This window comes from Chiroxiphia lanceolata, chromosome 1 (genome assembly GCF_009829145.1).
Source record: "Chiroxiphia lanceolata isolate bChiLan1 chromosome 1, bChiLan1.pri, whole genome shotgun sequence".
In the NCBI taxonomy this organism is placed as follows: Eukaryota; Metazoa; Chordata; class Aves; order Passeriformes; family Pipridae; genus Chiroxiphia; species Chiroxiphia lanceolata.
The window spans coordinates 73,822,008-73,836,734 of NC_045637.1; the positions used below are offsets into that span (position 1 = coordinate 73,822,008).

The 14,727-nt window shown below is 35.7% G+C and overlaps 1 protein-coding gene across 7 annotated transcripts in view; it reads right to left on the reverse strand.

Moving 5' to 3' along the window:
- The window catches only part of SEMA5A (semaphorin 5A), a 333,475-nt gene that overhangs the window by 102,150 nt on the left and 216,598 nt on the right, over positions 1–14,727 (reverse strand). For all 7 annotated transcript variants that reach the window (XM_032697771.1, XM_032697806.1, XM_032697781.1 and 4 more), the window contains one exon: positions 2,478–2,685. In XM_032697771.1, coding sequence (XP_032553662.1) covers positions 2,478–2,685 — 208 coding nt within the window. The remainder of the gene's footprint in view (positions 1–2,477; positions 2,686–14,727) is intronic.

Below are 14,727 nucleotides of genomic sequence, written 5' to 3' on the forward strand. Positions count from 1 at the left end.
TGAATAATCTGAGTCCCTAATGATAGATGACAAAGAGATTGCTTATTTCATCTGCAGCACACCTGTAAATCCTCTCCTTTCTCACAAAACAGAGCTAGAATTGCTGGTGAACTCTTTAACCACGAAGAAATCATGGATGGCAACCCTCTTGGTGCAATGAGTATTTAATTACTACAAGAAAAAAATTATGGAACTACAAAAGATACAGTTGAAAAACCCCATGAGGAATCATTTTATCTCCTTTTAAGTAAGTCACTCCGGTGGAAGATGAGACTTTACATAACTCTGAGCAGAGGAATAAATTATCATTTGCGCAAGATTTGAGTCATTTAACTACTGTTCTATGCAGTAAAATGGGAATGGCACCCATTTTGTTTAAAGAGAAATTTTTAAAATTAGCCAATTAGATCCCACTCCTCAAAGAGGGAGAGGAATGCCTAGCCTGTAGCCATACATGGGGTCTATGATTTTAGACAGCAGTCCCACCTTGAGAGGCCAGAAGCATGTTTGGGCCCTGTAGCCAGAATAACACTGATGTGCCTTGGGAATTGTCCTGACACAAGCACAGGTAACAGGGATCTGTGGGACCTCTACACAGGCACCAGCTAAGCAGGTGCTCTGGAAGTCTCATCTCTGGATTTTGGAGTTCATACATCACTACTAACATAAGGCCTCCAGCCTTGAAATGTCCAAAGTGCACTGCACGCTTGATGTAAATATAAGACACCCGTATTATTGAGTTCCCTGTGTTTATGGCTGTCATGGGTACACAGACCCTAGAGAAACACAGTCATAGCCTGATCTCCCTTTCTGAAATAAATACATCTGCCTAGGGCAACATGTTTACTGTTTTGTGCAAGCAGAATGGCTTAATCATATAATATTCAATCAAAGTGAGAAGTTTTTATTTATGTCACTATGTTTTTTTCCTTCTTCAGATATACACACTTGCATACATATGCCCCTCCTAATATGCAAGTCATTAAATAATGAAAAGGAGGAAAAAAAAAAAAAGGGCTACAGGACCACCACATATCCTGTCTGAAGTCACTAAACCAAGGAAAGATGAAACTTGGTTCTATGTAGGCTCCTAAACCAACAAAATGTTTGAAGCAGAGACTTGCCCCTGTATAACTTTTCCTTAAAGTAAGCTTTGCAGAACTTCCAATGGGGTTTTGAATGTCCTTCTATTGCAGAAGAAAATTATAAAATATGATACATAAGACAGCATAAACAAAAGAAAAAAAGTGCTGGTAAAAAACTGTAAAAAGTAGAATACTTCCCTTCCATGGTCTGCTCATTTTCTAGGGCACAGCTTTTCCTTCAGTCTTGTTCTCAAACTAGTGGCCTCCTGCATGATACCAATCCCCACAGTGAGCCAGGTCCCTTGGAAATATCCTTCCACTGTCACAGCTCTACACCTGCATCCTGTGGTCACCTACCTTCTGTGACCACCTGTGTGGTCCCTCTGATAGCCAGAAATATCTCTACATGCAAATGTTCACTGCCTTTTATGGGAGGTATAATCTCTTTGCTGCACAAATAACATCTCTGTGATGCTCAGTGTAGCAGCCGAGAAAGGCAACTGGCAGCCTTTCTCCTTCCTTTAATAGCCCAGCTTTCCAAAGGAACATGTGTTGAACAAGGTGAAGGTAGAACCAGCAAAAAAACCAACCACATGCCTCAGTAACAGTTTTCAAAATCTCATCACACTGGTTCAGTCTGATGTAACACAAAACAATTGTACTGCATTACCAGGACCTCACATATCAGAGGGAAGATCCAACTAATTAAATGGAATTATCAATCTCTAATAACGTTTTGCAACCCAGAGGTATTTTCAGATAGCCTATAGAAATAGTTGTGTGCTGAAGTTTAAATTCCTTAACTACCATAATACAGTCTACAACCAAGTGGTAATTTGTAAAATATCCTCTTTGTTTGATTGAACAACTGTCAGCTGCACAGTCCTTTTACTTAAAAGCATATTTGCATTTATTTTTTATTGATCCAAATTAACCTTTGAATAACCACTTCTTAATTCTTCCAACTCAGTGTTCTTTCTGAATCCACAGAGATATTGTTTACTCAGTTATAATACAGCTTTAAAAAAAACCCCAAACCCTAACTTAAACTTGTCCAAGTCTCAGTCTTTAAACATATTAAAGCCGTAGCTATATTGTACTTTACTAGATACCTGTTTTCTACATAAAACATTTCTTACTGTTTCACTTCACAATTCAGAATCTGCATAATGACACTTAAATATCAATATAATTCCTTGAGAGTCTCATCTAGTCCTAACAAGCTAGTACAAGAAGTCAGAGACACTTCTGATAAACAGTGTACAGAGTAAGTCATTGCTGACAAGAACAAATAATTTGGATTCCTACTTGCAGTCATTTTTCTTTCCGTTTTTCTGCAACCCCCTGCATGTATGTTTCTCCAATCAAATACAAATAGCTGATTCTTCATACCTGTATGTTTTGTAAAAGAGACATCTCTTCAGGGGGACCTTAATCACATGTTCCTGAAGGCCCACAAAAAGAACACTCTGGCTGTGTAAGATCTGAAGGCTCCTGATGGGCTCTCGCTGACTTTTCGGCAGGAGTTCAATTTCCTCGAGCAGGCAGCTGCTTGAAGTCTGGTTCATTGGGGCAAGTACCTTCTTAATAGTACCATAGTCTGAAAAGGCAAGAGGAAAATGACTTACTAAAAATCACATTAGCAATTCTACCTACTCGGTGTCATTCAGTGAACAAATCTTTGTCCCGTGCTGGATGTTTTCCAGCAGTGTAAAGTGTCAGAATGTGGGAGTATTTTGACTGAAGTTTTCTAAACTGATTATAGTGCAGTGAAAAGAACTTAAAAAATTTTTAAGGCTGTTTTCATACAATGCAATAAAGTAAAAAAAAAAAGGGTTATTATTGCAGAACAGACTTCACAGCAGTAGCCACTAGAAAGAGGCTTTCAAAGTCTGGTTATTATAAATGCACATTCGTGGCAAGGGTTACTGATTTCAGCTTACCAGATTTTACTACACTTTACTATATTTAAAGCAGTTTAAAAAGCAATAAAGTCCATAATTTCCCTAGTTTGTTTTAATATTCATTGTGTTAAAAATTATGGGATTTAGATATGTATCACATTCATTTAATAAAGCACATATATATGAACGTATGCAGGTCTTAATTGATTCTAGGTGACTATAGCAATGAAATGAGCCTGCATCCCTTTTTCTTACTTATCTGGATTTTGACCTCTGAAAAATCATCGCTTTTAGCATTCGCTCTTCACTTCTATTCTTATTGTGATTTCGAAGGAAAGAAAGTTATGCATCACAAACCAGAGTGAGAATATATGATGAGATTTATGATTCATTCTGAAAAGTTTTTAAATAATTTAAAAATATCAAAGTACATTTTTTCTGAACACAAAGGATCACATTCTCACACTGATAAATATTTTAGGTAGCTCTCTGACCAAAACAGCATCATGTAATCTTCTCTGTGCTGGCAACAGTAAATGTTAAAGATCCAACACTGCAAATACACAGAGATGAGCAGCCATGTGAAGTCTTGAAAGACTTCTCTTGTGAGTTGGTAATAATTGCAAGAGAAATGTTTGGGACGTCCTGTTCTGCAACTCAGAAAATAGTGTTTTTCCATCACTAGCACAAGGCCAGAAGCTCTGTGTAGGCTCTCAGGACATGTCTGGCCCTGTCTTGATGAGAGCTCGTTTGACCCTTGGCAGCAAATGCCTGGTGGCCATATGCCTGTGCTCCCCCCACAATGGCCTTGCCCTGGGAGCACCCAAGGCCAGGGCTGGCACCCCTGCACAGTCACTGTACCCTCCAAGGTAACTGGGCTGAGGGAGGGCAGCGTGTGATTCTCAAACTTTGCTTGGGAAATGATGAGGAACAGCAAGTAAGAAAATGCAGAAAAGTAGCCTTAAGTAGACTCCAAAACTGAAGAGAACCAATGTGTTAATTACTGTTAAAGTCTTCTGAATTTTCCTGAGGAACACTGAATAGCCAGTCTTAAGACCTGGAGAAGTACTGGAAGGGAGAGCACATCACCTAATAACATGGGAAGTTAGTAGGAAGTTTAATTATATGTAAACATATAATTAAGAAAACTTCATTTTTTGGATTTGTGCTGAGTACAGGGTTGACAATATAGAGATGTCTTTGTTCGTGCTAAGCAGTGCTAACACAGAGCCAAGGCCTTTTCTGCTTTTCATACTACCATGCTGGTACGGAAATTGGGGGTGCATAGAAAGTTTGGAGGAGATATAGCCAAGAGAGCTGACCCAAACTGACCAAAGGGATATTCCAGACCATATGGCATCATGGTCAGCATATAAACTGGGGGAAGAAGGAGGACGGGGGTAGAACATTTGGAATTATGCCTTTTGTCTTCCCAAGTCACTGGGACATGTGATGGAGCCCTGCTTTCCTGGGGATCGTTGAACACCTGCCTGCCCATGGGAAGCAGTGAATTAATTACTTGTTTTGCTTTGCTTGCATGCATGGCTCTTGCTTTCCCTATTAAACTCTCTTTATTGCTACCCATGGGTTTTCTAGGTTTTACCCTTCTGATTCCCCCCCTTATCCCACTTGTGGGAGAGTGAGTGAGTGGCTGCATGATACTTGCTGGGTGGATGGCTGGGGGTTAAATCGTGACACTGTGTTAATTACTGAATGAAAAGGGGTTTTTTTGAGCACAGAAGTTGGAAAAACATACTAAGTAGGAGAAGAAGAAGCCATGAGATCATTTTACAGATGTAAATTAGTTGGTATCGCTTTTAGAACAGTCAGTACAACTCTATATTACTTGTTTAACTGGCAGACAACAGATTCAGTATGACTCACGATATGTTGAATTTAGCTTGTTGTCTTTTTCCTGCATTAGACAAAAATCAGGTGCACATTCAGCACGTGCTTTTTGTACAGACCAACATTTCTTCCTGCCACTGTGCTGGGTCTAGCATCTACAGGCTGAGTCACTTGCCGTTACCTTCCCTAAAAGAAGAAAAAAGCAAGACCACAGGCCTCCTTCCCCCATGCCTGCATACACATTTAGCTTAGAAATGCAGCCTTGAATAAGAGAATATGATCAAACCCAAGTATTTTGTGTTTCTTGTGACTCATTTACTGTAGAGGGAAAAATTACAGTTTTGTATGTTCAAGTCTATGACATGGAGATTATGGTTACAACAGCATACTATCCCACAATGAAATAAAATATTCTCACTTTGAGAACTGCAGCACTAATGCCTTCCCCAGGACAGCTGTCATTGCTCTTGTTCTTCCATCCTGGCATATATTCTAAATTCCTCACATTTCCTTTTGCTTTCTTTCAGCATCTCCCAAACCATTCCTTTTTCGTTTGTTGTCTAAGAGGATCAGCACTCAGAAATGTTGAAAGTCATAACTGACTGGGCTTTAAGTGAAGAAACAGTGACAGAGATCCCAGAGATTATCAGAAAGAAACACTACTCTTCTCAGGAGCAGTGGGTCATACACAAATTCAGCAAAAAGGAATAGAATGATATCTGAGACCTACCTCTGCCTCAGTAAACTCCCCTACTTCTGACTTCTATAATCTATCTTCTCTGCTTTAAATTCCTCCTGCCTATGCCTGATTTTGCAATGACCACCTGGGAGCACAAACTAGGGTGAGGATCTGGTTTTATTCTACAACTTTGAGAGAGGTACAGATTGAATTGGTGACTATGTTCATTGGCCTATGGTATGTAGCAAGGGTATGTGTCTATCAACCTCCTCAAAAAATAACAGCATGCAACCTGGCTATACCAGGTTTCCTTACAGTAGAAAATCATAGCCAGTGATTTCAGTGTTTTCAAAAAAAATATTTTTAAAAGCCAGGTGCCTTGCTCCAGTGTTTCCAATTACACTACAATATGTGCAACATTGTGCACAGCCTCCAGCAAAGACTGCAGACTTCCTAAAGAACTTGCAAAAGTCTCATCCTCAGAAATGTTGTCTGTTCAGCCATTTTTACACCACAGTTGCAAAGAAAAATAGAGGGAAAAGCAGAGAAAGAAATGAATCTGGAACACAGCTCTAGGGCAGGGAGGTTTTCAGATCTGTCATAATCTTTCAAGTGAATATTTACTTTATAATCAAGCTTCTGCCAAGAAATAGCTAAGAAGGGTAATAAACACCAACTGTCTTAATGGATGTAACTTTATTGCCATGGACACAGGGAAAGTTCCAGTTTCATCACAAATGTCAAGTCTGAATCTAACAGCCATTTAAGAATTCAAATGAATGGTATCTTTGCATCCTAACTGTAAGCAAGACCTACTGGAATAGAACCAGATACCTGACAGACTTTATTTAAGGATGGCCAAGTATATACAGGAGTAGGAACAGATAATGACATTGGCCAGAATGAGTAAATAATGAGCTTTACTGGCTTTTACTGCAAATACTTTTAAAGAGACATGCCAACCCAGCAACTGAACATTAGAAATCTGATCACTGTGAATGAAGAGAAAAAAATCTAGTTGTAATATTACTATGTAATGTGTAGGAGGAGACTATGAAGAACTGATGGAAAACTGGACATGGAGTTGAAAAGAACATGCTTGGAGGCAGCAGAGTTTGTAATGAACAAAATTATAATGGCACAAAGTGAAAGGATGATCTCTAAAACTGAAAAGTAAAGTTTAATATGTGATTGTTATAAAGCATAGCCAGCAATGGAGGACATCGCAAGAGTGTGGTTGAAATCATTACAACATCTATGATGACACCTGCAAAGGAAAACAGAAAATGAACAAACAAAACAAACAGCAGATGCAACAAACGAATATAACTGTAATTTCCTGAATTTCCTAACAGAAATAAAAACACTCATAGAAGTTGCAGCAATTTCTTGCTACAGAGAAGAATAAATATTTACACGAGCTGTTATATTTACAAAATATTGCTGCATTCTTTAAGCAAACATATCTTTAACAAATCAACATGAGACAGTAAGTTCATTTCACTACTTTGAAAGAAGGGAAACAATCTCTACCCACTCCTTTTTAGAGGGAAACACTTTCAGTCTTAACTATTATTATAGATTACAGTGATAAACCCCCTAATTTCGTCTTCATTTTACTATAGTTTAGCATAGTACCTTGGAAAGTGAGTTGGTCTCCAGAAACTGGAGTTTTCTCAAGAAAACTGAACCAGCACCAGAAGACAGAATTCAAACCTATGTTTTTCAGAGGAGGAGTCTACAGTATCATCTTTCATTACTGTTGCAAAAACTCTTTGCTGTCTTTTAAACTATAGAAGATACTATATAGTTTCAGGCAAAAGAAACTTATAACTGCCTCAAATATCTCCTCAGGCCAGCTGTATGCCTATATTTAAGACTTTACAAATATTCCTTGCACTTTCTGAGCACAACAAGGTGCCTTTACAGATCTGACAATCTCCTTGCATATACCATGAAAAACTCAAGGAACAGTGAAACCTATTGTAAATTATAAACAGTCAGTGTAATAAATAAGGCCCCGTTTTTCAATTTTCCCATAAAACATTCTTTAGAACAGTAAGATGTCTTAAGCAGATGAAAGAATGTGGTCAATGTGGAGGAAAGCGGCAGTCAACACAAGACACAGAAGCTAGAGTCACATTTAAGAGATGCTTGCAACTGAACTTGGATAGGATATCACCTGTGCAAGAAATACACTACTCTGTCCATTATAATATGTGAAAACAGCCTCATTGATAATCTTACCAATCTGGCAGCATACTAATCAGGGGGTTTAATAGACGGAAATTTGGGAGAATACATTTTAAAGTGCAGCTGAAATAAATATAAATTCAAGGGGTCTAATTTGAAATAGACTTTGGAAAATTATATTAATTTTAAATTATATTAATTCTTACTTTAATTCTGCCTATTCTACATTGGTTTTGCATATTATTTATTTTATAAAAATTATTTTCCAGTTCAAAAATAAAAGCATTCAGACAGCATTAAGACTGTTGAAATTAAAGAATGTTGAATTTCTTGTTAATATTATCCATACGTGTATATAATTAGTTTACATTAATCATATAACTCTTGTATTAAATACTATAGGAAAAAAAAAATTGGGCATAAGAGTCGTCTTCAAGGTAGAGATCTTTCAGAATAATAAATTGAAATACCAAATATAAAATTGATTTATATATATATATATAATAGTACAAAACGTGATAGTACAGAACATATAATAGTACAAAATCAAAGAAAGTGCAAGGTGATTTACAAACATTCTGCCATTCTGAAAAAATGTATCATCAGTATTTTCTTTCCTCCACCACAGGAACTGGAAAAAGCCCTACCATTAAGCAGAATGTGCATTTGGCTAACAGCAGAAAATTATTCCAATGACAGAAAGTATTAAGTTGCATAAGGTCTTAAGTGCTCTCAACACAGAAAAAAAGACACAGGAACAGCTAATGCAGCAGCTGGTTGAGCCTACAAAGGGAAAGCCTGGGATTTAGGATTTAGCAATCTGTGTAACATCAAAAAAGATACATATGGTACACAGAATATGATGGGATTTAAAACTTACTCTTTTTTGCCCTTTCTATAAGTAACTTTAAAATTAGTTAAATCATCAGTAGAATGTGGATAATTAAAGCCTTCGCTATATTCTGTTTTCCGATATGGGGGTGGGGTACAATTTGATTTAAAGTAATGGCATGTTTAGAAGATAATATAACCAAGATCTGTAACTTCGTTTATCTTTTACCTCCAAGTCTCTGAGATATCTATTTATACTCGAAATACAAGAATACAACCTAAAGGACAAGTGAAAAACTGAGCTTTAGCCCTCCTTTAAAAATTAAAAATATACTATGGGCAAGCATAGTACTTCTATAATGATACAGAAAACAAAAAAAAAATGTAGTTTAATTTTAAAATTTCCACCTTTATTTACAATTTCAGTTTAAATATTTTTATGGTTTTTAGATGTATACTCTTTAATTCTTTAGGAAAAAAGTGAACCCCAAAATGAATATGTAATTGTGATGCTTTATCAAGACATAGATTTCAATTTTTTTAAATGTCTATATTTATTTTCAGAGCTGTTTTGCATGTTTGTCTCTCCATTTGAAAGTAAACCACTCTTTGAACAACCTGATCAGTGTAATGGTTAATTTGTTATTTTTCTCTACTTTTAGTATATTTTCATGACAAAAGAAAATATATAGATGCAATTTGTCTACAAGTTTCAGACAAAAATGGAGGTTAAAAATCTGAACATGTTCTGTTTTGCAGGCTTAAGAGAGAATAAAATATGATAAGGTTATGAAGGATAACAATAAGCCACTATGATTGCCTTGCTGTTACAGATCATTATCCTCGCGATGATAACAAGACAATGGTGGGTATTAAGAGAAACACAGATTAAGAGAAATACAGAAAGTACATTTATTTGATCAAAAAGGCAATTATGTAAGTGTATAACAAAAGGTTCTATGAAATACTGTAGCTGGAAATAGAAAAAAGAATTTAGTTGTATTTCCTCAAGATATATTGCAAATTGTTCTGCCCTGTTGATATGGCAACTTAATTTTAAAGAGCAAAATGGATAAATGAGACACTGGTTACCCACTGTACCATCACTTATGGGAAACAGAAAAGCTTAAGCTCTCCCTTATTCAGGTATCTTAGTTTTCCTTACTCCGTTTCAGGACACTTGGAGAAAAAAGTATGCAAGTGACATGGAAAACTCACAAATCATTACTCATTGACATTTAATTAAATTTCAGTAAATTAAATTAACCGAAGCAACAGTAATCCATGTGACAAACTTGGTATTATAAAAAACCAGTATTAATATCATTGAAAACACAGAACAAAAATAAATACTAAATAGTTTCTGTCACCTGCAGAAAATATATACAAACCACCAAGAAGTAAACCCTAACTGAAGTTCTTAAACTACCTAGTTATTTTTTATAGTTGCAAGGCTGAAAAACAACTAAAAATCTTCATAATCTACCAAGTGAGTTATATTTTTAGCTCAATCAATACAGTATCATTAATGTACCAAAGAAATTGGATTTTTAAGAGATGTTAGATGTAAAAAAAAATAAGTTACATTCTGGGGCTTGAAAAATTTTGCAGTTTGTTCATGTGAGACCTTAGCATAAAATGTTTGGCCTTAGAGTTTTTGGCCCCATGTGAAGTAAAAAACAGGTATAAAACCAAACCTGTTCTAGATGTACTCCAGAAAGAAAAAAATAGGGTGTGTGTTTTTTTAATAATTCCAGATTTTAAACCAAATCATTCTTTCCCCATGCTCAGTATGAAAGGGCTTTGTATTTCAAAGGTTGTTTATCTATTTCTGCCATTCCTAGAGAATAACAATACTCTAAGGATCCTTGGCCATATATCAACACTGAATTTTACAGCTTGGTCACTATTGCTCTGGTGGTACATTTAGTAGACAGAGAAGTTAACAAAAATTAGCAGGGAAGATAAGACTCCAAATTTAAGAAAAAAGTAACTTCAACTACTAATGAATCAAAATTTCCTGCTTCCTGTCAAACTATACCCAGTTCATAGCAATATTAAAATTGGACATTCCATTTTTCTTGGCATTTAGAAAGAAAAAGAAGTGCTAAATTGTGTAATTTTAATAAGCTTAGCAAAAGCTACTTTTAAATTATATACAAACAATTATACCACACAGTGCTCAGTGTATTAACAGTTCCTATCACATTTAGGAAATAGGAAAGGTTTGACTCTTTCTCTGACAAGAGCTTTGGAAGCAGTAAAAGAAAAATGTAGAAAAAAACTATATTAAATTATTCTTATCTGGGTAAGACCCCTAGTATTTATGCAATCTGGTGTGGTTTTGTTTTTCAGTTCTTGGATGTAATGACAGCAGTTCTGAAAGAGTGCATAAAAAGCAAGCACACATAATATTTTAGATTTACGTTCTTTATCTTTGGCTCTGACTCCTTCTTATTCCATCTTTCCTAGTACAATTCAAGTAAATATTGATGTTCTTCCTTACAATATTGGAAATTATTTTGAATTAAAGCAGAAATGAGATAGATTTTTGACAATGATTGTCAACAAAGGAGGTATGATGGTCTATTACTTGTCCCCTGGCTTCCATGCAGGAGAGATAATTTAACTCATTTGCCAACTACTACGAATCTGAAAAGTGCAATTTTAGCCACAATATATTTGCATACCTTCTAAAATTATTAGCAAACTTCTTAATGCCCTAGTAGCTATTCCAAGAGAAATTCAGTTGTACCTCTGCAACTAGAGGATTTTCTCATGGCTGTATGTCAAAACTTAATAAGTATTTATTCTATGAAGGGAAAATTTATGGGTTATCCTTTCTACATAGGGATTAGAACTATTGATTTAATAAAACTTCTGAATAAGAGAGTGCTGATCTAGATATTAGTTATGAAAAAAATAAAGAGCTTTCTTCAAAGCCGTGTGACTGGTAGGACAGAAAGAACATACAAATTAGTTACACATATATCCCAATAATTATTGCAGAGTAAACTCCCTCTCTAAAAACCCAAACCACGTTAAACCAAAAAACTAAAAATTGTGTTTCCATTTTCAAATACAGTAATTTTGTCATGTAACCATCAAAGCAAATCAGGACAACCACCATGTCAGTCCTCTCTTTACTGTTTTCCACAGAACACCTTTTAAACGTATAAAAATATTCTTTACAACACTTCTATCTCCTGTAGATTTAATTCCCATGTGTTATAATGTCTCAAAAGCATCAAGGACATAGTCAGTTTGCAGTTGAATTAGTAAAGCATTCTTCTGGTAACTACCATGCAAGGAGATAAATATCCACTTTAGCACAGAAAATATCTACCACTCCATAAAGTACAACAGATTATAAATTGATACAAATAACATTTCCACTAGTAGGGTTTCCTATGAATCAAAAAGGCATTATAGTTTAGAAAATACAGCAATTTGTGTGTCATTTAAGGCCATTTCATGCCTCAAATTGGAATTTAAATCCAGTTCCAGTGAGAATTATTCAAAAATCTTTCACATAGAGAATTCAAGTTCTAGAGGGAAATTCAGATCTACTTTAGACTAAAATGCAAAGTGACTAGCAGTTAAACCACAGTAATATGTCTTTTTTTGAAAGACTATTTCTACAAAGGTGAAGCTTCAAACTCCTAAAACTGAAATATCTTTTCTCTGCTTTCCTCTTGGTCTTTTCTAGCAAAAACCTATACTAAATAACAAATACATGCTGAGTTACGTGTCTCAGCTATCATATCAATTATGTCTGTTTCTTTCACAAAGAAAATCAAACTTTCTCAGCTTGCTAGAGTGGTTCTTGTATAATCTAGTGGCGATTTCTCACCCTTCCTAGATCTAAACCAGATGTTTCTTCCTGCCTGATGAAAAAAATACAACCCCAAAGTAATTTCAACAATCTCAAAATGTATGTATTTTTAATGAATCATGCTCATTGGCACACCTTTATTCACTACTTCTATTTCCAATCTTCTAGGAGATTTTCAGCTTGCCAAAGATGTGACTGGGGTGTCTTTTAACTATCTTTTATTTGCAATCTCATTTAGTTAGTTTTCAATGATAAAAGTTTAATAAAGAAACTATTCTTACGAAACAAGTTGGAGACCTGTGAGATCTGGGTTTAATTGCCAGTTTTTTCTCTCCAGACTTGATATTCAGAACAGTGATACCACCTAAAGTGAAAAAATTTAAAACTTGAAACTTCCTTTTTTTATAAAACTGTTTCAAGTAACTATAAGAATGTCTAACCATAGATTCTTTAACAAGTACATTTCCCTACTGAAGATGTAAAACTTCTTTTGCTACGCTGTTTTCTTGAACACTGACTTGATTCTATGACAAATTCAAAGCCAGGAACAGGCAGTTACTCTGTTCTCCCTCAATATACAGTTGAACAGAAAAGTCTCAGCTGTAGCCAAGAAAAATTATGTATGTGATTTTATGCCCTGTAAGCAATAGGTGTCCTTAAAGAATTTCAGGGAAATTACTGCTTAATTAAAAAGGCATTTGAAAACTGTTTTAATAGTTGTTGCAGCAGGGAGCAAGGCATCATCTCTCTAGCTGAATTCTCTACCTACTTGGATTGAGAGCTGCTGTGCTCCTGCATCTGCCTGTCAGATGAACTGTGCGCTCCACATGCAGATTAAAAAAGTGTCAGTGAATGGATCTGGGAAGGCTCCTTCCCATCCACAGCAGCCCCTTCTCTTCTGGATCAAGCATCCAACAAGGAGGTGCAAGAGATGACTTTGAATTCTGGAGACTCTGAGGAATTAAACCTCAGCTCTACATATTCCCCATGAATGCTGCTGCCATCAATATGACTCACCAACAGGCTGACCCTTCTCTGCTGTGTTGCTGTGTTAATTTCAGAGAATAATCCCAGAGAAATGCACAGTATTTTCTCAAAACATAGCTCCTTGACCATGTCCCCATACCAAGTATCACCATTTATAACCCCTTCAGAAAATTATATTAAAATGTGAACAACAATACTTTAGTTACTAGAATTGGTTTGAGAACTGATGTCTTAGGAGAATGGATATGGTTAAAACTACAGCTTAAAATCTTTAGATGAGGCTTTAATGAATTGAGGAAAAGAAAATAATTTCTAAAGACTTGGAAAAGAGGTGACAGAAAAGAATTTCAAGTTTGGCTCTAGTACAACACACTCTTTCTCTTTTTCTTCCTTGGGAAGTTGTCAGGAAATCTCAAGTAGGCCATGCAGACCAAGGCATGATTTGTAACATCGAGCAAACATTCATTGATTTTTTCAAACCATAATCTAATTTTGAATTCTTACTTAAATTATCCAAGTTCTGTCTACAAATTCACTCAATAATAAAAAATAATTACAAGGATCATGATAGATGAAATTAGCAGCCTCAAAGAAAGCCAGTAAAACACCTCTTCTGTCTTGCATCAGACTAAAAAATCTTGCTATATAAAAAGACACATTCTTTTAGCTTAGAAAAGGAATGAACTTAACAATGTCAGATTCAAAATCAAATAGAATATCAAGACTATGTTGGGGCATCAAACCTACAGACAAAACAAATTGTATATATTTATCAGTGTTGATCACAGTTACTGCATTTGAATCAAACTGGTCCTGCCAATATGCATATTAAGCTGTGAGCATGTGCTATGAGACTATCTTTATCAAGATTCCCATTAGATGTTTTCAGAAGTCTCAAATATTTACTCCTTGAGTACAGTAAGATGATAACCAAACAGAGTCAAGATAACCAAGAGTTACATGTGAATAACACCTATTCCAGAGAATGCCCATTTGGCATTATATTGCAATTACAGCTACTTTTGTTGGCAACATCCAGCTTTTACTATAGTAAAAATGACACATATACACACAAAGCTTGAAGTCCTGAGGCAAAGAAGACACAACCATTCATATGGTTCCGAATGGGAAACATTACACTTGTCAAGAGATGCATAATTTCAATATCCTAGATTCTGAAAAGAGAAAGAAATATAATAATAAGGTTGTTATTGGGGACTGGTTGCTACACTGACAACGAAACAAACAAAAAAGTCTGTAGTAATTTCCCAGAAACTTCTTCACAAGAAGAGAAAACTGCCTGATTTTGGACAGATCTTCTAAAATGTTTAATCAATATCTAGGACTAGAGTTAGTAGGCAGAGG